Raw genomic sequence first — 25,117 nt, 5'->3', positions numbered from 1 at the left:
CGCGCCACGGTTTCCGACGATATACCGTTACCGCGTTTCGCATTTCCGCCGTCGCGCCGTGGCACGCACTACACGCTTCGTTTCGAGAGGAGTGTGTAATTTATGCGCGGTGGATAATCCGCGAGCGGACGATAAATCATTCATCGCGGCCGAGTTGCGTCACGGCGCAACGTCTCCTCCTCCCTTTCGTATACTCTCTACTCGCGCCGAATCGTACTCGTTTACACGAGTATTCCGGTGAGGGCGGAAGTTTCAGCCCGAGAGAGAATGCATTAGAATAGAATGGAATAGAATATACATAGGTGGCTATGTGGAACTTGAAGTGAATCGCTTTTGAGATCGAAGAAGTACGAAACGATAAGATAGATGGATAGATGTATTTCGATAAATTCCCGAAATTTTCATATAAAATTTTTTACAGAAATATGATTAGTATATCTGTAAATATATTTCTTATGATTACTTACAACTAGAAACAAAAAGAAAATTTGCTATTAATCTAATATTTAATCTAGAATTCTTATTTAGAATTATAAAATTATAAAAAAGAAAATTTAAAACGACAGATCTCTTAAAAAATATTTAGTATCTAATTGAACATATGAGCGATTAATCTCGAATTATCAAGATAATTTCATTTAAAGATATTGTCTATTAGACGCGTCACATTTTATGTCATTCGAAAAGTCCAGAAAAATGAAATTAGAAAAAAATATGAGATATGTCTAATTCGAAGTGGTGATAAATTCGAAAAGAATTAAGAAACTCGTCGAGCCTTCAAGAACGCCTCTAGAAATACGACGTGCCCTCGGAAAATCTGATCGCAACATATTTCGAAATTTCTAGGGTGGATCAGTCTAGCGCGTTCGCGGGTCATCGGCCGATCGCGATCAGGGCAATTTGGCCGCGAGGAGAGGATGAGAGCAGGCGGAAATTGTGCTCCGATTGACCCGCGAGACCCCCGTCAACAACGAGGGAGGCGGAAAGAGTGAGAGAGTGCGAGAGTGAGAGAGAGATCATCCTTTTTTTTCGCCGGAAGTGGAAGCGTGCACCTACCTACCTACGTATGCAATGCGCGCGTGCAACAACGTTGCTGCACTCGTCGACCTCGTCCTCTCGCTCGCGCCGCGCCGTTTCAGATGCTATCGCGGTGCCGGCCGGCGGGATAATGCTACTCTTCGAGGATCAATCACGTAGAAGAGTCCTCTCCCACTCTCACTCTTGTTATTCCCCGCATGGACCGTCCCTAGCGGTTATTTTAGAGGCCAGATACGAAGTGCATACATCGTCCACGTCTCTCTCTCTCTCTCTCTCTCTCTCTCTCTCTCTCTCTCTTTTTTTCTTTTTCTTTGTACCCCTCTCTTTTTCGCTCTTTCGTCATCGCGATCTCTCACGATATATTCTCGTCTCGTATAAAATTCCCACGGGAAAAGACTCGTTATGTCCCGCGTTTATTCATGAGTCTCACAAGTTATGACTTTCGTATCCGCGCGCACTACTGACATCGATATAGACGTCTCTGTCTTATGTTGTTTTTATACTCATTTTTAGTGGAGTGTCATTTTTGTTCGATGGAATATTCTTTCTTAAATCTCTCTCTGTTGTCAATTATTTGAAAAAGGAGCGATTCGCTACTGTTTCGTTTTAGGAGCAACGTCGTGACTGAAAATACTAGACCGAGAAACGCCTCAATATCTTGGATTAGAATCGCCAATGTCATTTTGTGGTTCGCAAGAAGGAGGAGAAAAAGGAGGAGGGAAGTGTCCTAGATCAAATGTAGGACGTTAAATGTTTTATCTCGAAGCCGCAGAGTGACATTGATCACACAGCACCGCGCTTTCAAGGCGCTGAATTAATGAGAATTGTATTCTATTTATCAGAAGCACGTATCTATCAAGGTGTAATTGAGACTGGTAAAACCCGTTACTTTACTTACCGTGATCATCGTTATTTCGAAAATAACACAGCCGTGGATTATGGTTTAAGCGAGTCGCGCATTATGCGCGCTATAAATGTGATTTTATTTTGTTCTTTCTTACTTAAAAATAACGAAAAAAATGTTAAATGGAGAAAATCGAAACCACATTAATAAGAGCCAATTGGTAAATAAATAATAAGATTAGTGAACGAAATTAATAAAAAGACAATGTGTCCATAATGCAAAAAAAATAAAATAAAATGAAATTCTTTATGGCCTACGAGTATCGATCTTTCAAAGAAAAGTTAATAAAATTTCCATAAAACCATCAATTTTCAGAAGAGTGATCTGTAACCGATGTTACTATGAGCGACCGTCGTTTGACGGCAATCACCTCTTGCGCGGAGACTTTCTCATTCCCGTTGTTCGTTTTCTCCCTTATATCGGCGGGGGTTATTGTCATTCAAAGGGTGGCCGAAACGAGTTGCCGAAGTACTTAAGGGCTCCGATCGAGCGAGGGCGGAATCCATATTGGCGCGCAAATCCACGGCAGTTTCTTCACATCTTCCATCATTCTTGGGAAGAGATTAAGGTCTCTGCCTGCAAGAGATTACAACGAATTTCCCGGTCTGCGTGCGATATTTACGTATTAATCGATCTCGATCGTTGTTTTCGTGCACGTGTGCGTGCGTGTATGTATAATGTGTATGTATGTGTGTGTATATGCGCGAGGATGCCGATCTTCGAGACGCTCTTCTCGAACGAGAATTCCTTGAGAACTCGAGAAGAGAGAAAGAGAGAGAGAACAGCCGAAGCGTTATAATATGAAGGAGAATCGTCCCGTTCGGACTCGGCAAATACTTATTTCCCCTTAAGACGCTTCCTTTCCTCTCGAGCTCTCAAGAAGTAATATAGTAGTCTACGTACGTGCCTTTCAAGACGTGTATGTGCCTCTGTTTCTATAATACGTACGTAAGGATGTTATACAACATAGAAGTATTACGCGCTCCAGATTATTATATCGAGAAAATCTTAAATCCGAACCTGCACTTCACAATGAGTGCTTGATAGGCCCTTCTATTATAACATTTTATTGTTCATTTTTAAATATCTGACCTCTCTCTTTATCAATAATTATCTCGCTAATTAACTTCTAGATGAAAATTCTAATTAGATGTTTAAAATTAAATGGATATTAGAAATTAAACCCGGAGTGATATTTTATCTTTTATATACTAGTATGTATTTAAAAATAAAGCCATTTCGTGCAAATATTTTGAGTACAAATAAAAAATTTATATTGGTATATTTTTTAATGACAAAGAAGGTATCTGCAAGGTAATTAAAAAACGGATTTAAACTTTAAAGTCTCTATTGCTGTACCATTCTTTCTATATTTCTATAGAAGGGACAGAGAAGAAGGTTCTTTTCAGAGCGCACGGTATTCATTGTAACTGATGATTTTCTCATTTAAGCATGAAATAATAATAATCATCACCACCCTTTCTTTTCTCTCTGTTTCAGGTAAGCCTCTCTTTCAACCATTAGCCGCGAATGCCACCAGATATCGCCGGCAAGTCGGTAAGTTCCGGCCAGCTGTTACAGTTAATTAAATTTAATCACCGTTCAGCATTCTCATTTCGCGAGAGGCGGACAATCAAAGCGGGAAAGAGCATAACGCACAACGATAATCTCGCGAGCGAGAAATGGATGCGAAGCGGGGGTCTTTATGCGAATAAACGATGTACGCTGATGATTTTGCGCCTGTTAAAGATCCCCGCGCTTTACAGATCTAATTGTCCTCTCCCTTCCCTCTTCGCCCCTCTGTCCAGGAACGTTTAATTGCGAGAACAGAGGTAGGAGGTGAGGTGGAACAGAGGAGAGGTATCGCGAGGATTAAGTGTATTCTTTTTAGCATCCTTACCACAACCCGTTCCTGCGCCGTTACGCATTTTCGAGAGTCGGCGATTTACCGAAATTGCAGTAGCGCGGCGCGAGAGAACGTGCCGCTCGTTATTTTCCCTCCTCGACTCGACCGAAGAGTACAATTAACGCGGAAGTGACGCGGTCTCCTGGAAATTAAGGGATAGCGACTCTCCTCTTGTTCCGCAATGTCGCTTCCGAGATATTCCTTCGCGGAGCGCATCGACCCCGTTTTTAGCATGCGGGCTCAACACCGGTCGGACTCTTGCCACCTCTACATTCGCGGGAATGTAAATGAAGCAGACATTATTAAAGTTGAGCCGCGCCTGAAAATGCAGCGCCTACCGCTATATATAGCCACTTTCATTAATATCATTAAACTTTCCGCATTAAGAGCGCAGTCCCTGCCTCATCCTTTTGCCACTACCTCCCATTCTTTCCCTTCTGTGAAGTTTGCATTGAAATTGTCGGCCGCGCGCAGCCGGCAGGGGGGGGAGAGCTTTCTTTTCTTCCTTGTGTCATCCCCCACAAACGTGTAATCGAGCTTCTCTCGGATATATGCACAAACCTTTCCGTTACTCATTTTATCCCTATTCTGTTTAATCTGTTTAATGATTCTTTTTTTTGCATCGTATGTATACGGACTTTTAATTTTACTTGTATATAGTTAATAATTTTCTTGTTAGCTTTTTTCTGTGTGATAGAGTTGTTTCTGAACGCGCAAAGATCTTTCTCCATTACTCACTTTATTATCTCGTCTTTGATTTTAATTCTTTTTCGCGTTACGCGAGAAGCATTTAATTTTATGAATGATATAAATGATTAAAGATAGCGAGCGATAACGTTTTATTCACCGACTATAGTTAATGAGTCACGATGAACAACGCATCGCGATTTATAATGAACAACCGCAGACATCTTGTAATAAATATCTGATATTTATCGGGCGATCGAAATTGATATTGCATTATTCAAGCCGCGTTGCATCTCTCGTTACTTTCGAAATAGATTCTATCTCCCGTAGAAGTCAGTCTCCGCCGTTCTCTTTTCATGATTCATCTCCCAAGCCTTCCACAGACTGCGTTCGGTAAATTGTTCGCGTAAGCGAGACTTTACGTTTCTCGCAGATCCACTCGACTCCTCGTGCACCTCATAGAGGATAAAACGCGCGAAAGTGCACACTGCTCACCGTTCGCGAGTTTATGCACGCCAGCATCTCGCGCGTGCGACTTCCTCCGTAAAATATCTAAGCCATGACAGTATCTCTCTCTTCTGCAGTATTTTTTATACATATATATATATATATATATATATATATATATATATATATATATATATACACTTCGAATAATAATCGAGTAGCTGTTGGTTATATCTAGTGGCAGATTTAACAAAGTACAGAAGAAAATAATATTAAATTTTTTAAAGAGACAGGAAAAAGTATAACTTGTATTATACTTTATTTGGAATTTTAATTAATGATAAATTCTGAGATGATAAACAATTGCCGTTGGGCAGCAATCGGGAGTAAAGATATGAAAATTAAAGTAAATGTGACAAATAATTTTTATGAGTATTTTTTAAAAAATTTCTACGAATTAATTATTATATTTGTTAAATATATTCATTATTCTTATTAAACACGTTGAGCGGTCATTGAAAAATCCGTCATTATATATCTACATTTTATAATAAGCCTCCTCTCCCCCCTCTCTCTCTTTCTCTCTCTCTCTCTTTCTGTCGCTTTCGCTCTTTGCTCCTTTCTTCCTTCATATTTATGCTCCGATGAACTGTATCGCTCGTAAACAAGACTTCCTAGTCTCAAACTCCATTAATTCGCCATCTATCGGAATATCGTAAGAGAAAGAGAGAGCTCGCCTCTCCGTTAGTGCCTCAATAATTCGCGGAGGCATCTCTGGCGAGTAACCGTACTTCTCGTATACAGTATCGCGCGATCTACCGTACTTTTTTTGCTTTGCCTTTTCTTTTTGGGGGAAGCGACGACGACGACGACGATGACGACGACGACATCGGTGAGTAGCTAATTAACGGCGCACGAGCCGGAAAAGTATTCCCTTACCGTTATTTCCGAGGCTACGAGCAATATCGCGTTGCAATCGGCTTGTACTTCCTTTTTTTATAGCACGAAGTTGCCGAGCGCTTTCTCTTTCTCTTTCCTTGACGTTTACACTCGACATATTGCCGTTGAGTGCCTTCTGCCTTTCTTCAGATAAGAAGCATTTTCCGAACGACCGCGTTTGCGCTTAGATAATTGTACCGTTCGTAATTCGATAAAATAACAACGTCCCGAAGTAATATCTAATGGTTTAGCGATCCCGAGACGTTTGATATAAATACAAAGATACGTTAACGTTTCTTATATAATGATAATTTTAATCGATTTGTCGGTTGCGACTGGTACGAACAGACAGGGATGTGGATAAACGCGGTAGCGAACGGCAATTGTAAATGCAAATACCGTTTGCCGTTGTCTTTATCGACCCTGCGCCGTTCTCTAACGATGAGAACTAATGCCGCGATGCATGCTTCGTTGTTGGCTCTATAGTACTCTATACCTTTTGTAACATTAAATGGAGTTATCTTACTCTAACTGTACCTATGGAGTCTTCTAACAAAGCTTCCTCTCTTATAAAGAAGGGAAATTCTTATGTAGAGTAGAAAGTAGAGAAAAAGAGAGAGAGGAGTGAAAGTTGAAAAATGAGCGAATAGTTTGTATACCGCAAAGTGTAACATGTTTCATTAAAATAGAAAAGACATGCAATTTTTTCATGAAGTTTTATATTATATTTATAAAGCATGAAATAGATAACATTTTATTTATTTAGAGTTGATTCTCTTTGTAACAAATAGAGATGATAATGTAATAAATAGATTTTATATTCGATAAAAAAAGTTAATAAACTCGTATAAAGCGAAGTACAAAGAATTGGAAAATTGTAGAAAATATAAATTATTTGCCGAGGTACATCGTATTCGACAATATGCAGTTCAATTATTTTAGGATAGAAAATAAAGATTTGAAAATCGGAGAATTGGTAGAGTCGAGAGAACGAGCGTCATACTCGTGTAGCGACAATTGCGATATTGTGCGATGGAAAAAAAAGCGATACAGATTTATATCAGAATCCCCCCGTGAAAACACTTCGCTGTTCTGAACTGAAAATTGATTGCACTAGACGTTTTGCCGTGTAAAAGCCGGCGCAGTTGGCAATTTCGAATCGAGTCTCTCTTCCGAAATCGATAGTGCCTCCGACGCAATGTAGAGACGACACGAGGTCGGTGGCATGGCATCCGACGTGACACTTGTCAAAAATTAACGTCGCGCTCGCGATCGATCGATGGGATACGTGCGGGGAAGAGAGAGAGAGAAAGTCGGGGACCGTCTTTCCGTGTGTTTCAGCGTATAATAAAAAGTCGGTTTTTGCCCCTGGCGCCATAGCCCTGCTGTCATATACGTTTTCCCGTAACGTAATTCATCGCTCCATGTTATGTCCACGCGGCATCGTCCATTTTTTAAATAGACCGGCGGAATATGAGGCGACAGAAATGATCGTTGTCTCTCCGGAAAATCGAGACGCCCTCGTTGCCATACGCATACACACACGACACGTATACGTTCTGATATTGTCATTTTGACGTAATCTGACTTATTACGGCTTACATTGCCGCGCGTACAACGGGACTTTTATTAAAACATTAGTATAAATTGTAAGATATATACGTTTTGCATCGTGCACATATTCCGCGGTCATTGACATTCACCAGCTCTAAACAATTTTTTCTATTCGCGTATGAAAGAATTATTAAATGTTGATCTACAATTACAAAGTAATTTTGTATTAATGATGAAACGCGTATTTCAATTGCTTTTAATATGATTCCAAGAAGATTTAAATAAGGATGTTTTTTTTATTTCAAAAAAATGAATATGTTACATAGGATATAAATAGACTACAAAAGAAATTGTATTGCGCGCCTCTTCCTCGAGATCATATGGTAGTAGCCCCTACTATGTACCGATGTACCACAGTTTTAAAGTTCTAAAACTTTCCGCTAGGGTTAGCTTCCCGTTCCGTTGGTCATTCTTTTACTTTGTGCCGATTAAGCCACACGCGTGTTTACGAGATTCCGAAGAAAATAGAAGTAAGGAAAGTTAGAGACGGTTCCTCGAGTTCGGAAGACGGCGAGGAGGTACAGAAAGGAAACTATAGCGACGGTGAGGTAGCGTTCGTCGTTCTCATATGTGTACGGTGTCACTTACATATGTCACATATGTGTACGGTGCGAGGTTATGTGCCGAGTGACGACGAACGACGGCTACACGAAACCGGACCGTTGTCGTCGTGACAATGGTTGACGCTGCACTTCCACGGCGTTTCCGTACGTTCGTGGGAAACAGGTGAAGTGAAGGGAAGCGCGTCGTTGTTGCGAGTAATCGCGAGCACCGCGCGCGAGGCATCCTCTCGTCGTCGCCGTCGCCGCTGTGTCGTGATCATCACGACCATTACGGTCGTGCTCGTGGCTCACCGTCGTCATCCTCGGTGCCAAGGAGGCACCTGACGGTTAGACGAAAGTAACCGAGCGAGACGCAGCAGCAAGATATAAAGGTGTCTATATCGACTATATGTCAACGCAGTAATGCGTAAAGGAAGGTTTCAGGTGTTTTGGTCCAACCAATTCACCTTGAGAATGCAAATTGAGAAACTTCAATTGTGCATAACCTCATTGCGGAATGTCCTACGATAGCCTAACCATCGGGCGGTAGTGACTTCAAAAAGGTAAGACGCATAGGCGAGATTCAGGTGTCTTGGTCCAACCAATTCGCCTTGAGAATGCAAATTGAAAAATTTCAATTGTGCACATAATCTCGCCGCGTAACGTCCTCCCAGCTAGCAAGTTGGGTCGGGGCGGTAGTGATCTTAAAATGGTAAGATGCATAGGCGAGATTCAGGTGTTTTGGTCCAACCAATTCGCCTTGAGAATGCAAATTAAAAATTTTAATTGTGCACATAACCTTGCCACGTAACGTCCTTTCAACCATCAAGCCCGTTCGGAGCGACTTTAAAAATGGGGTAAGATGCATAGGCGAGATTCAGGCGTCTTGGTCCAACCAATTCGACTTGAGAATACAAATTGAATTTTAATTGTGCACAAAACCTCACCGCGTAACGTCCTCTCAGCTATCAAGCCTGTTCGGGACTGTACTGACTGTAGCGACTTTAAAAAAGGGATTTAGTCTTGGTCTAACCAATTCGACTTGAAAAGACAAATTGAGGAACTTCAATTGTGCACATATAATACGCATATGCAAAGCCAGGTGTTTTGGTCCAACCAGTTCACCTTGGAAATGTGTGATTGATAAAATTCAATTGCATACATAACCTTTACTCATAACATCTTGTTTCAGAATATCATCAGAAAGGTAAATAATTTCGACCAGACTGCCAATCGACAACTATTGACTAAGGATGGTATCTAAAATTTTTTAGAAATTATTGCGGAAAATATTATCCGTAAATATATTGGTTCAACCAATATATTAAAAAACAATCCGAGTATAACTCGCCTTGAAACTATTAGATAGACTATTTTTCCTCGAATACGAATATCCTTACAGGCGATATTATGATGCCAATAGGAAAAGCTGTAGTCGTTATTATTTGGAAGGTCTTTCTTACGACAAGGATTTCTTAAGAACTAGTGCGTATCTGTTTCTTAGTACGTTTAGCAGCGACCCTTAAGATAAGGTTTAAAAAGACGCTTGTAAATCTGCTTAGCGTCGAGACGGTAAGAGTCGTGATACGAGGAGTCGCTCTCCTGTTTGATCGTAGATATGTTCAGAGATTGCATTTTGCCTGACAGAATCCTAAAACCAGCGGGTTACAAAGATCTTGTAGTCAGGCGGGAAGACGTCTTTGTAAAAGATCTTCCCTTGGAGGAGCGAAAGGTCCTGCTGAAAAAGTTATTCAGGTGTCTTGGTCCAACTAATTCGCCTTGAAAATGCAAATTAAAAAATTCCTCCGGAAAACTTATGCGGTAATAAATCCACTAAATATAAATTTGGAGGTTAAATCTGTTTTAGACAGCACTATTGTAAGAGGACGAGCGTATGGTTCAAAAACCAAAATTGTGCGGCAATCAATGAAGCACAGAACGACTGCTGCCATTGCTGGAATTGCAAGGGCCTCGAGTTCTAGAAACTCGCGAGGCTGTCTCGCCGAAATCGACAGAGGCCATACGGTCAATCGAAGGCGAGCGAGCAGAGGCAGATGTACAGTCAATAACAGAACTTGTCCTCTCAAAATCACATTACCGGTACGTTACCGGTTGGAAGCCGGAACAAGCGCCTACAAAAAGAAATTAGTTGTAAGTAAGGTTGCCAATAGACTGGCACAGCCTAAATGTCAATGAGACAACTCATATATACGAAAAAACCGCAATAGCCGAGCAGGTAAAGATACAGATTCGTAACAAATAATACAGCTATCGAGAAAGCAGGCCATTCCGAAGTATCAGCCAGTTTCAAATTAATTATTTCAAGAATTATCTTATTCCCAAACCTAATAAATTTTTTACAGGTTAATCCTTAATCTGAAAAAGCTTTATAAGTTATAGCTTAATAAATAAGTTACCAATATGTTGAGCATCTTAAATAAAAGACAGAAAAAAGGTCAAACAAATTCTGGCTAAAGGATAATTCCTGGCGTCGATTGATTTGAAGGACGCATATTAATTAATTCACATTGCTGATTCAGACAATATAAGTACTTGAGAATTTTGTTGAAGGTGCTCTTTATGAGCTAAAGTACCCGTTTTTGTGCAAAACACGGCTTCGTACACTTAAAAAAAAAAAAAAAAAAAAAACTATGAAGCCAATCTCTTACCTAAGAGAATTGGGCTACTTATCCGTTAATTAATTAATTGGATGGCTTTCTTCTTCTAGATGAGACATATACGGTATGTTCGAGAAACATACAAGAAACATGCAGTTTCTGGAATCACTATGATTCATAATGAGTGAGAAAAGGAGAAAAATGAAGCTGGCGACCAGAGATATGGTTCTTGGTTTGATTAGGATACGAGTACCTAAAATTAGTGAACAGCTTATAAATCCGAGGCAATTACACGATATTCCATTCGAGATTTTTGCCAGGTTCATAGGAACCTTAGGTTTATGTTGTGTAGCCTTAAAATTTGGTTGGATACACATGAAGTATTCTGAATAAGAAAAATTGATTGTGTTTCAAAGAAACACGAATTAAAAGAGGTTTTTTGACTGGTGTTTCATTAAAAGTTTTTTCTTTTCAAATTTGCCTTAGAAATACATTTGGATGCGTTACCCTCCGGTTGAGGTGTTTTTTACCAAGCTCAGCGGATTCACGGATATCGGAATGCCATATCAACTATCTTGAGTTCTTATCAGTGTTTTTGGTCTTAAGTAACTCGCAAAAATTCAGAGGACTGAGGGGGATGCAAAGAGAAGGATCTTTGGATCTTTACATTGTATATACGATTCAAGAAGAGCGTCGAGACATCTTGAACCGGAAACGAAGTTTGTGTTATCAAATACGGTTTCTTTTCGACGATAGTACAGAGGTTTTGTAAACCGAACATCAACTTATTTGCATCTCGAACCAATTCCAAATGTTTGCGTCATATCTCGTGGATAAGCGATTGAGAAGCGTTAGTTATTAACGCGTTTACTTATTTCTGGAAACAATTTTAATTTTTACGCAACTTCTCCGTTCGCGACTATAAAAAAAAAAAAAAAAAGTGAAATTGGAAGGTTCGAGAAATATTGAAGTGGCCCCTAAGTGGCCGGTTCGGGCATGAGGCCCAGTGTACTTAATAATCTTGGATTCTGATTCGTTTTATTTAGAATCGAGTAAATATTTTCTGTGGTTCCTTGACAGGAAGTCATATCCTCTCTGGAAGAGGATTATCCTGATTGTCGGGACGCTGCCAAAGAAGCGTCCGAGCTAAGAGACGACAGACATCATGTTTTCTTCACGGATGGAGCTCTTGATTAAAAGGTTTCAAGAAAGTAAAGTCTCTTATGGACGTGTCTGATAGGACGTGTCTGATAGTTGTACATAATAATCTTGGATAAGTCTTATTATTATAAAATCCAGAGGTGGTGGTGATCATAGCACAGAAAGATGTGCGCTGCTCTAATGAGCCAAAGATCTGAGTTCAAGTTTGACCAGAAATCATCGACCTTTATTCGCCACCTCTCAGAAGAACTTATTTAGTGAACAGGTTGCATATATATATAGGTACACCAACAAACGCCTTGGAGGTTAATCTCAAGTTCTGGTCTAAGGTCTATTGCACACAAGATGCGAGAATGAAGATAAGTTAGAAAGCTGCATCCTAGCATGCCACTGGCCAAAATATGATTCTGAGGATCCCAGGATTGTATTGTATTGAATCATGGCGCTGGGGTGATATTAAGTCATAACGGTTGAAAAACTATCTTAATAGTAGTAACGCTGTTTGACAACGTAAGTAGAATTGACACAGATGTGACCAGTGCATATAGCACCCGCCATGCCTCAATTTCGACCGATAAGCGAAGTGACGTCACCATAGACGTTGTTAGAAAGGCGGCAAAGTGGTCGAGAATGTTTTGCAAAGCTTAAAAAAAAAAAAAAAAAACCAATTAGAGCCGGGCGCAGTAAATGGTGCGCAGGATAATTTTAATAATAATTGAAATATATATTATATATAATTAAAATATATAAATATATCGCTAAATCTATCCTTAGTTATACAAATTAAGGATTTAATTGTCCTTGTGTTTAAATCCTTTGGTTAAGTGGATATACGCTAAATGCGGTTAAAAATTGTAAATGTATAAAATTTTGTTGTCCCTTTCACGGAATCTCAGGCATAATCTATCTGCCGTAATAACTTTAAACAGCTACCATATGATCTCGAGGAAGAGGCGCGCAATACAATTATATGATTAAACGAACTTACCTGTAAGTGAAGTTCTATCATAATTGTATGAAGCGCCTCTTCCGAAGAGATCGGTCCCACCCAGTATATACCCAATTCTAATATTATTAGAACCCTAGATATTACGGCAGCACTTTAAATAAATGACCAACGGAACGGGAAGCTAACCCTAGCGGAAAGTTTTAGAACTTTAAAACTGTGGTACATCGGTACATAGTAGGGGCTACTACCATATGATCTCTTCGGAAGAGGCGCTTCATACAATTATGATAGAACTTCACTTACAGGTAAGTTCGTTTAATCATATAATTATTCAGCATTGATTTAATTTTGCTCGTTAAAAATTTACTGAGTTTTTTCTATTGAAGAATTAAATCCTCTCTCTAAATGTTTCGACATATCTTGACACAACGGGCCCGGTAACTGTCGGATTAGGGTCCAGCTGCATTTTACGTTTATTCAGTTACGGCACATTGCGCTCTCTCGATGGGATAAACGGTTTTACGTTTCGACGATAATTCATTTTAACGTAATTTCGCCGCGTATATACGTGACTCGTTGTGTAAACGGGACCGTCGCCGGATTTTATCGCAAAATACATACGCGATGTACTTTACGGGGCATATTACGTTTATGCGGAAATGACGCATAATGTTTCTGCCAGTGTCTCATTGCACTTCGAGCTTGTACTTCGCGGCTGATTAGAGACGCGCCTGGTATTGATGTTACTCTACTTCTCTCGTCTAGCATTGCGAACGACGGCGATTTTTCGTTTTTTGTCCGCGTGCGACAAGCTCAGATGTTTTCATTTGATGGAATGTGTAACGGGAAACTCGAGAGATGAGAGACGAAACGGCGCCAAAGGTAATGCACGGGACTTCATTAACGCTGCATAGCCAGTGGGCGTTGGTTTTTTTTTTAAGCGACGCGCAAATGCACCGTAAGCGAGTAAATATGTCGATAAGAGCGCAATAACATCGTAAAAGAATTGCGTAACGTAGGTACTAGAGAGATTACGAAGGAAACATAAATTGCAGAACACTATGAATACTCGGACTAAACATTTAATTACATCGCCGCTTTTTTTGCCGAGAGCGACTCTTGAATAACGTAATCCTAAAATTGATTTAAATAATGCTTTTAAAGAATTGATCAAATACATTTGTATACAAAAATTTACAAATTTAATTCAAAAACAATTCTCTATTCAATACTTTTTACTATTTATAAAACTAATTTGTATTACGTTTTTTTTTATAAAATATAAAATATAAAAGTACAAAAATGAATTTCGCTACTATTATTACGGGTCTTTTAAAAGGTAAAATTAACGATAAGCTACAATAAAAGACTACATTAAAAACAATATATAATAATAATTCTTCAAAAAATTATACCCTCTTGAAAAATCTTTTAAAACGTTTGAAAAGGTACTTCCGTCGCATGTTCAAGAGTCGGCAGATAAATCAAAGATTGGCTTTTAGGGAAGAGGCGGACGGAGGCACGATCGTCAAGAGTGAGTAGAGAATGGGCAGGAGGACGGAATTCAATCTTTCCCAGCGGAATATTTAAGGAAGGGAACGCGATATTTAAAGTTTCCCGTCGTCGTTGTCTCGAGGACCTTGTCGCAAAAGCGGCTATTCTGCATTGATCCGCGAGGTCGGACGGTCGATCGTCGTTGGAGCGGCGATTCTCCAAAGCGAGCGGAGAGACGGTTTCGAAAAGAAAAGGAAAAGGGAAAAAAGAAAAAGAAGAAAAGAAAGAAAAGAGAGAAGGAGAAGAGGAAAGGAGGAACAAGTCGCCATTCAACGACTTTTTCTTCGCGCCGCTTAAAGCCCCCGAGCTCGAATCGATTGTGCAATCAAAACGCGAACGGGTCTTAAGAAGTAAGTCCTCGCGAAGAATCGTCCTCGGAAGTGCTTCGGCGAACTCCTTGGCCCTTCCACTTAGATACTTAGAGGTCCTCCGCCTCCTTCCTTTCGATAGTTTCGTGCGCGGGAGAAAAACCGCCGCGGATCACCGGAACTGGTTCGTAAAAGTGGAAAGTCAGCGATTATATATTTTAGCAGTCACGAAGGTGATTGGCACGGTTTCAACGGACTTCTAGAGCTCGGTATCGATATGGCATCGGTATCTTCCTCGCGCCAGTGCTCGTATCAATCCTTTGCAATGTAACGGTTCTACAAATTCTAGCGCGTACTTTTCTATTCATCTCTCTGTCTGAAAATTCTGACACAATTGAGTTGACCAAAACGAATAAATCCTTTTACTTGCACAATCGAGGACGGCCGCCCGCACGACTTCTCGTGGAAAGTTTAACTGAACGTTTCAATCCAACTCCTCGGAAAGAGATAGAGAGAAAGAGAGAGGAAAACGTCCGAGGGGAAGGGGAGGGAAAGGTCTCCCAGCGTGCTCGTGGTAGCCGGGTATCCTGCGATTTACATAGCGGCGAGTTCAAATATTGATTCGCCGCGCTCGCGCGCGTGGCGTCCCCGAAATCGACTTCGTCAGCAGCAGCCAGCCGGCCGCGTCCCTCGGAAAGCTCGCCCTTCCGCCCCCCGACACGGAGCCTTCTTCGGGGTAGAAAGCGTCCCGGAGCGTATCATTGCTTGTTTGCAGTGCACGATGGCAAGAGGGTACACACACCGACATGCCCACCCACATATAAATACACACACATACATATACCCGGAAGAAGCAGAAAGCATTCCGACAAGGGTGACTTTCCTGGCGACCTCGCTCCCTCGCGCAATTACTAATTACTCGTTTAGCGAGTGACGTACACTCGGGACGGAAGAGAGCGGAGAGAAGGGAGGGTGGAAGCAACCCCGTAACGACCTTTTGTCTTAACGACTCTCGGAGAGAACAGAGTCCCTTTTAACCAACTTCTCTCTCTCTCTCTCTCTCTTCCCCCTCCTTTTCTGGTCGTTCCTTTCTCTCTCTTCTGCTCTTTTCTGCCCTCCTAAGCCACGTATCCGCTCGCTTTCTCCTCGACCTACTCGCTCCCCTTTCGTCTCTTCTCTACCTGTGCCCTCTCATTCTCTCTTGTATTCTCTGAGAGCTGCAGCTGCACGCTCGATCTTTAGTTATCTTCGAGCGAATTCCTCGCGCCGGCACGAGATTTATGGCGGCCCCGCGTAAGTAAGAAGAAGGGAAGCACGCCACAGTCATCTTCTTGTTCCGCGGAGGAGTCTTATCTGCTATTACGTGCTATTTCATTAGCTATAGCCGCGGCACGCTTGAATTGTGAATTACGGCTTTCCGAACCGTCGTTTTACTTTGTTCCCTGCCGTGAAAGATATATATATGCGCCCTAAAAATATTTATTTTCCTCATATTTTCTCTCTTTGCGAGAAGATTAGAAAAATATGCATAATAATAGAGTGATTGCATCTAGCCTTTGGAAAATAAAGTGCGTTATAAAAGTACGTAACGTAATTTCAGATATTTTATAAATTTTAGAACTTTAAAAACATTTATATTTAAAAAATCCATTAATAAATTTTTTAAATTTATTATTTAAAAATTTAGTTTTATATTTTTAAAATTATTATTTAATTTTATATTTGAGTCGTTTTCCTCCTATCTTTGTTATCAGCATTAAACATTACTGCAATGAAATCTCAAATTAAAAAACCTGTCTGCATAATTCCAAGACACTAGGATCTTTTTTCACAGTTTTATCTGAAAAGATTAGGGTGGCGTTATCACATTAGTTTTATTTGGCATATAGCCATTCGCGGATGTCACGAAGCGTCATTCCGCAGGCGGATGCGATTCGGGTGGTTTACCTGGCGGTATTATATCTTATCTTGAAATATGCGTGCTTAATCGCGATACTCATCTCGAATTCCAGCGTGGGTTAGCGAGGAAAGAGAGAAAGAGAGAAAGAGCGGTAACCGAGATGCGCCACATTATCGCCGTTCGAGGGACGTTAAGTCGACGTCTCTCACGGAATGTAAATGTACTTCCGGCATATCTAGATTCAATCATGATCGTGTGTATAATACATTTGTACCACTTTGCTGTTCCTGACTACGTTACGTTACGTCGTCGAAGATATTCTCAGGGTCGCCCGAGAGATCGAGGACAATTTACATTTTTATCTGGTATGTTTAAAAAAGTGAACGAGGAGAGATGTGCATTGTAATGTGCCGGTAACGACGAAATGTGGGACAGTCTTTACAAAATAAATACCGATTATTCATGTTCCGCTAATTTCGAAAATTTATCTGTCAGTGTATCTGTTTCTTTTTCATCGAAAACACATATAATTTCGTAAATTAACTCACGGGTAATTTCAGGAAAGAAGTTTCAAAATTTATATATATACCATTTTCTCATTGTTTACAATTGTTTAAATTTAAGAATTCACGCGAGGCAATCTCTAATTAAAGTTTATCGACAAATATTATTTCTAGCCTGTATCGATTCTTGACGATAATTATGCAAATTTCGTGGCACGTCAATGTAAAGCGATTAATAAATGAGGAAATTGCGTCTCGAGGTCGGTTTATCACTGTCAGTCGCACGTGTGCTAATCGATGCAGATAAGCAGCATTAATTTGATTGTTGAACGGTTGTCACTCGATGGAATAGCTACCATGTGCGCAAGGGTGTGATATTCTCGAGCTCACGCAACGGCTTTCCTATCTTTACAGGTTTCCGCTTCAGTATTGCGTTAAATAGAGCAAGAATTCGTTGGCGGATAATATAAATGTCGCTCCATCCTGCACGGGATATAACGCTACAGCTAATAGCGTTATGAATACACGCGAGACAGGAGAATTTCATTATTCTCCCATTTAATGTTTGTAACGAGCCGTTAAACGTTCGCTCTTATTATCTTTGCGTTTATCACCTTTTAATTTTTATCATTGTATTTTATCATGCATCATTAAACATAATAACATTTTAACGTTGGCTCTGCAATCTTTCTTGATAAGCGAATTATTTCTCATTGAGTCTCCTATATGCATCAGCATTTTTCTTTTAATCTTCTACTTTTTCCGCGTATATTTATAAATTATACATATATATAAATATATATTTACATATAAGAGAACATTTTTATTCTAATCATACTAAAATTGGAAAATATATGAAATAATAAAAAACCTGCTTTTACGATCATTTTTCTGCAAATATATAGATGACAGCGAGGTAATATATTTGTACAAGAAACAAACAGGATTTAAATTTTATAAAGAGTTATTTCTTCAGAGACTGTCTACGGAGATTCCGAATCAGAAGTCTGACAAAATTAATAATCTTGCACATTTATTTTGCAGATGATACCGAAATAATTTGTCTTATATCTTTGTCAGCGTTATTATTATCGGTCCATTTTCGAGCGACCCCGGTCCGTATTTATTAGCGAACCAGAGTGATATTACTATTTTCCAGATACCGAAATAATTTTTCTTATATCTTTGTCAGCGTTATTATTAACTTGCCGCGCGAACCAACCTCACTATTTACATGTTTCAGAGATCCTGAGGTGAGAGGATAAGTCGGCCTATTTTCGAGCGACCCCGGTCCGTATTTATTAGCGAACCAGAGTGATATTATTATAATCGTCTTAGGACTGCGTTTATCAAGAGAGCGTCCCGTGTGTGTATTAAGCGACCGACATTTCGCCGACCGACGTCGAATATGGCTTTGCTGAACCAGGTGGCATCCGTCGGCTCTCTATATGCGCAGTACCACGCACTGATCTTTCATGCAACATATCCGCTCTTCGAGGCATAAGACGGCTTACCTTTGTACGGATAAATCCGAAGTTGCTTGCCGTTTCCAAAGGACGCGCGGAGCGTCGCGTTGTGGCGCTGCGTCGGCGTCGCTCAGAATACACCATCGGCTTTATTCATACTTCTCGTTTTTCCACCCCCCCCCCCTCGTAGCTACGTCTGTTAAACGTAACACGAGCATTTGGCCCGAATAAACATCGTTTCGGTATTTTCTCGATCGATAGCACGACCCCCTCAAGTCGAGTTTGCACGAATCAATTTTGGTTCAGTTCCTTTTTCCCTCTTTTACTTTTTTTAATCATATTACATGTTTTGCGCAGCAGTTTTTCTAATATTTGTCCACCGTCTCTTCTTTCACAGTTGAAGTATACATATAAAAAATATCTTTCTTTACATTAAAAAAATGTACTATTGTATACATGCATGTACACTTTTCATGCACGTAGACAGGGAGAAAAAAAGAGATGCATGAATCTTTTTATTAATAGATTATATCTATCTATTCACAACTCTTTTATTCACTTTAATTTCTCGTTTCTTCTCTTTTATCGGACTTTTCCTAATTTATAATTTATTTGCTCTACTTTATTTCCATTACAAAAAAGTTTCAGGTATTAATGGACTCGCTCACGCGATAACGTCTTTAACTCAATTAATCGACACTGATCCTCCCTCGTTCGTACACGAAAATGAGCGTGGACGCGAAGGTAAGTACGGTCGTCGTTGGCAATTTCGGGACAAAAGAGAACGGCGCGTCGTGGGTACTTACGGTGCAACTTACGGCACCAACCGCTGCAGTCGCGGTTTACGGTAGTCGCATTCCGACGCGTATCTAATAATGTTCAGTGAAAGTCCCTCTCTTATGCATGGTCGCCCATGTTTACAAGAGTGCCCATGCGGACGTGCTTGCAATTCGCACGCGCGCGCTGGTCGCTCGCTATAGCTGCAGCGATGTATAAACACGTACACATATAAATACGCAACGTACAAATATAAATGCACGCCGTATCCCCTTATTAATGTAACAGAAGGAGCGAGGGAGGAGAGGAGAAGAGGGAGACACGCGGGGAATCATAATTTTCGATGTCGCCGTATTTCGCGCGGCCGCCTCGTAAAGCCGTCGGATTATTTTACGTCGGTAATAGAATATTATTTTCGCAGGTCTGCCTTCCTTTATAGCACGCAACAGGCAACTTTGCGCGCGGGCTGGAGTATAAAAATAGATTAATCAACGATGAATTACGTTAAATTCGATGCACGATTTCGTGAGAGATAATCCTTTTGACTCACACAAAGATTGAATTTCAAATATACCCCGTTCACCTTTCTTGTTATACATACCTACACACAAACGCATACGCGCGCGCGCGCGCACGGCCAACAAACTGAATTATTCCCACCTATTTCCCGTCACAGTCCGTATTCGGCATTACTTATTCTATGTCGCGTTTTCTTGCCCCCGGTCGATGGTATTAATATTTAACGCGGGCCTCGTAATTCAAAACCGACGGTCTTGAATAATTTACGTTCACGCATCTCATGCATTGCCGCGGCGACGTCTTCGATAGGACGGGGGGATCGATAAGACATTACACGGAGATGAGTAATGCCTCTGTACGCCGATATATGTACAACGACAGTTTCAATTGACTATGACGTATCGTGTGCAACCAAGCATAGATTGAGCTTTGGGTTCGCTTTACACGACACCGCTCCGCCGACAGCTGCTACGCGCGTTTTGTTTTTAATTTCATTTTTCACCTGGCAGTACGTATTTATACAGAGATAACGTTGAAAAATATTAGCTATACTTATTCGTCATTTTGTAGATTAAATACGAACGATTTTATTTCCTCATAGAAATTGTTAGAAAATCGTCGGTTTGTCAAGGAAAACGCATTGGCTTAATTTAGATGAATCCAAGAATACGCCTGTAAATTTGGACAATTGTTTTCAGAGACATTCTGTAGAAATATTTTCCTAAACCAGTCCGCCGAATGTATTCGACTTAAAATAATTAAAGCTACTCCGCTTATTTCTTTTCACGTAAAAACCACGCAAGTGCCTTGCTACTTTTATCAGCAGGAGAATAGCTTTTATTATTTTTTACCTTTACTGAAGGCCTCGCCGAAGGAGCACTATGCGGATTGCAAACTCGAGCGAAGCATGCAAATACGATAGAGGAAAGCGAATGTTTCTCGCGATCAATTTTCCATCTCTTGCTCGGCGTTGATCGCCCTAGAGTCTCTCAGAGCTTTTCTTTTTCTTTCTTTCTTTTTTTTTTTCCCCCACGTTTTTCTCTCGCTCGCGAAGTCATCGCCGCTCGATTCTCGGCGAACATCGCGAGCGATTCTATTCCCGATGCCGGTGTATTGGATGCAGGGTATTGAGACCGGGGCATTCGAGGGAGAGGGAGAGGGAGGGTGGTACATAAACCACGATCGTCGCCACTATCGTTGATGGGTTGCGCCCAGAGACCAACGTAACTGGTTTCACGAGGAGACCGATTGCGAGCAGCGCATCGATCGCGTGCGGGCATCGCGCGTTTCTGCGTCAAATGGCAGTCGCTATTTTGGCCAAGTGCTCGATAACCTCTCCAATTTAACATGAACACAAATATAAATAGAAGATTTTTCGCATTTCCCGATGCATTAGTCCACTTCGACTGACGAGTGAATGACTACTAGACTGGCAGCGTACGGATTACGCTCGCTAAATGTACCACGTAACTTTTAAAAAAATCCACAAAATATGCGAAAAAGTTGTAAAAAAAAAGATATAGTATGGTTCTTGTGTTTTTTAAATTAAAATTGTCTACTATATTTTCATACACGTCCAGGATCATGATTTCCATTTTGTTCGGGAGAGATTAATTCGTGCATCTAATCAAACTAGCCATTCATGAAGATTAACTATCGAGTTAAGAAGCCAAATCAGCTTCTTAAATATACATGTATATGCTATGTATGTATGTGTGTATATCTTAACTGTGATGTTTCTCGGACTTCTCCGACAGGTTAATTCGGTTCGCGAATCGTTTCTCCGTCTTTTTCTTTCGCGAAGATTAACGTGGCGGCGGAAGATCACGTTGGTGCGTGATCGATGGCGTTTACGCGCGAAAGTGATTTGACTTTATGGAAAGACCTCTCGATGGGGAATGTGGGAACGGCCGTTGTGCGTGTCCGTGTGTTGCGTCGATGAACGAGTTAATGTTGCGTAATCGACGCTTGTACGCTTCAACGCCGAGTAATTATAGTTAAATTATCGAATCGCGCGAATGCTTAGTGAGAATAGTTTATACATACATAAATAGAAAATGCGTTGAAATTAATAAAACCTTCTTTCTTTTTTATTCTTGAGCGTCGATAACATTCTTAGAATAATCATAAAACAAAAGTATTATTGAAATAATATTATATTCTTAAAAAAAAATTATAAAGCATTTTTCAAGCACATGGAATTGGAATTTCTTGTGCTTATAAACATTTTTCATCTATAATTTCCCCTTTTACGATATAAATTCATTGGAAAAAGAAAAAGAAATTCCATAAGATTATATTTAAAATACATGATAATTTTTCTCTGTCCACGTAAAATAAAGCTTTTTGCGTTAAATATTAGTCTACAACGCGTTACTGCGATTGTTTCGGATTAATTTCCGACAAGTATAAATTCCTAGACGAATTTCCTGCAGTTAGAATCCTCGCAAGATTGACTCGTTCGCTCGATCGCGCCTCGATCGAGATCGATTGTGTTCGCGGCGCCGACAGACTCGCTCGTTAATTTCCACAGTCGCGATGAACGCTCGAAACACTTCCTCTCGGGGTGCCGATTACGAGGCGCGTTCGCTCAGGGAGTAGAGGGCGAGAAAGAAAGGTGCAGTCACGTGCAACAAGTGTGACTGCTTCATCAATCTCTCCGCGTGCGTGGGCAGGCGTGAGAAACCGCGCTCTCTCGAGCTCTCTCGGTGTTCGGTCGCCGCCGAGAGAAAGAGAGAGTTAAGGAGAGACTTGTGCGCGCGCGCGAAAGGTCACATTTCTGAGATTTTCCCCGAGTTCTCGGAGCTGAGACCTGGGGAACCGAGAGCGGGAGAGTCCGGGGCTCGCGCTGAGGGTGGTGCACTATATATATATCCTCGTATACAACGCCCACGTGACAAAACGCAACGTTTTCGCTGCGACCTCGCCTTCCTTTCTGCATCATCGCCCGCGTAAATCGAAAAATAAAAGCGAAGATGAAGTGTGAACAATGGTAACCGAAATTTCTCCGCAAAAAAAGAACATTGTCTCTCTTAAAATGTGTAAAACGAGATCAATTTTGTTAGTAATATTTTATACTGTATTAATTTTGCTTTGCATTATATTTGCAAACGTAGACGCGCATAAAACAGATGTGAGTGTGACGTTATAGTAAATTTCTAAATTAATTTCTAAATGCATTTATATTTCGTATTTGGAGATAAGATTTTTAAAATTATTAAATAACTTACACTTCAAAAATTTGTTTTCTTTATTACATTGGTAAATACGCGAGCTCGAGTATGATAATCATCGTGCATTCGCTTCAGTAAACTCTTGGCTTCTACTATGACTGACTTCGACACTTAACAGTCGATTACGCGAATAGTCAGCCAATCATCGCAGATCCGCTAATCGCTCGTCGGCGAGACGGCCTATTAAAGCGTCAATCGAGCAATCGAACGGGTCCACTTAATTCACGATTTATACAAATCATTTATCATAGTGACGTAGAAAAAAATATACTCTGTACAACGATTACCGTAAAGTATCGTGTTTTGCGGCACGTAAATCCCGCGTAAACCCGTGTAAACAGTTACATCACTACGGTGGAGTAAAAAAAAATATCTCTATTTCTCTCCCCCTTCCCTTTATCCGCTCGATGTAACAATAGCCAGCTGTCCGCGAGAATCAATTCGCATCAGCATCCGTTCCTCGAAAAGGCCGCGAGCGTATTCGTGATTATTTCCATAAATCTGCACGCTTATGCCGTCTCTGCCGTCAGCCGTCGCATTTGTTTTGCAGATGCAGCCGGACACGCGCGCGTGCTACACGACCCAGTTTCCACTGCCGTGCGGAACATCGTCGTACGATAATCGAACACGGCGAACGAATGCTTTTTTTTTGTTTTTCTTCTTTTAGAGTTTTGTATCCCGATGATGTTAAACGGCGAAGACCTCGGCATTAAGACCGTAAAATGCGAACGTGCAAATTCGTGTTTCTGTGCGAGTATCGCAAATAATTTCGCATCTCGTGAGTTTAGTTTTCCACGTTGGAAGAGAGAAAAAGCGACGCGTTTAACCATGCGAAACGGCCGAGCATAAATGCCGAAAGTAATTATACTCAGGTAACGGTAGGAGTTTTCGCATCTTCTGGATTTATGGATCGATAGACCCGTTAAATTTGTTAGACTGTTAGCTTCATAAATTGCTAGATAGATCTGCAGATTGCTGGCTTCGTAAATTGCCAAGATCTGTCGGTCGCTCAATTACAAAATCATTGATCCATAAAATCCTCACGCTTTCTCACCGCATTACGTATGTTTACGTGCACAATGATCTGAAATTGGATCGATTACACGGTCTCTTCCTTATTCCTCATTCTTCACTTTCTATTTCTAACACACGGACGGATGTGCGTGTGCATGTGTTGCGTGAGAATCAATTTGGTTAATATTTTTCCGAAGTACAAGATAAAGCAAAGAATTATAGAAATAGATTAGAAAATTGATAAATGTAATTTATATATGCGTTTTAGTTTTTCATGCGTTACAAAAAGTTATGTACAAAAAATTTAATAATAAATATGAAAACTGCACTATGAGAGCTTTTTGCATCACTAAATTTGATTTTGAATATTAATATTAAAAACGGTGAATTCAGCGAAAATCCAAAAAATTGTTTGATTTACATAAAAATTAACATGAAAATTATTCTCAATGGATTTTTTATATTTCTGCATGAATAAAAAACTGAAGTTTAAATTAAAGTATATCAAGTTCAGTGTAGTCAAAAAGATTTGAAATATGATAAAGGATATTATTTGTAGATTGTAATACAGTTTCAAGAACCATAAAAGGTAAAATGCTGAGTTTTATTTAAATTGCGCGTTAAGTTTTGCGAGACGTCACGTTTATATCAGATTTCATTAGCGATTGCAGATATTACAAATCCGGTATTGCGAGTTTTAGGCCGGAGCGCGAGACCTCCCGGCCGGGAAACTTCAACGGTATATTTCGCATCTATTTTTCCGGCGACACTCGCGCGTAATCCGTCGCTGTCACGGCATCCAGATGACGATCGATGGCGGTGTGCTCTGATTGACGTTCGAAACCTAATATCCGAAATGCGTCAGAGAGAAGAGGAGCTTGGGAAATGTATGGGGCTGTCAGTCGCGCAACTCGAGAGAAAGGGAACTTTCCTACAGGGTGTTCCAGAATGAGACGAATGAGACAGATTTTAATTGTCTGCCAATTTTTTTTCTTATTAAAGATCTTGCGACACTAATAGGTTTTTCTTAATACATTT

The 25,117-nt window shown here is 40.4% G+C and overlaps 1 protein-coding gene and 1 long non-coding RNA gene across 3 annotated transcripts in view; both read left to right on the top strand.

The window, feature by feature from the left end:
• The window catches only part of LOC139808926 (CCR4-NOT transcription complex subunit 6-like), a 386,829-nt gene that overhangs the window by 212,954 nt on the left and 148,758 nt on the right, over positions 1–25,117 (top strand). Inside the window, exon 4 of one of the 2 annotated variants that reach the window (XM_071771477.1) lies at positions 18,314–18,342. The exons of the other annotated variant lie outside the window; for it this stretch is intronic. Coding sequence (XP_071627578.1) covers positions 18,314–18,327 — 14 coding nt within the window. The 3' untranslated portion in view covers positions 18,328–18,342. Of the gene's footprint in view, positions 1–18,313; positions 18,343–25,117 lie in introns of those variants that run through there. 2 annotated transcript variants of the gene reach the window in all.
• On the top strand, positions 7,829–13,135 carry LOC139810425 (uncharacterized). Its single transcript, XR_011731331.1, has 2 exons — positions 7,829–8,640; positions 9,270–13,135. It is a non-coding gene; the product is annotated as an uncharacterized lncRNA (long non-coding RNA).

Source organism: Temnothorax longispinosus, chromosome 1, assembly GCF_030848805.1.
Source record: "Temnothorax longispinosus isolate EJ_2023e chromosome 1, Tlon_JGU_v1, whole genome shotgun sequence".
In the NCBI taxonomy this organism is placed as follows: Eukaryota; Metazoa; Arthropoda; class Insecta; order Hymenoptera; family Formicidae; genus Temnothorax; species Temnothorax longispinosus.
Note: the sequence above shows the minus strand (reverse complement) of the source record. Positions and strands in the feature narration are given on the sequence as shown.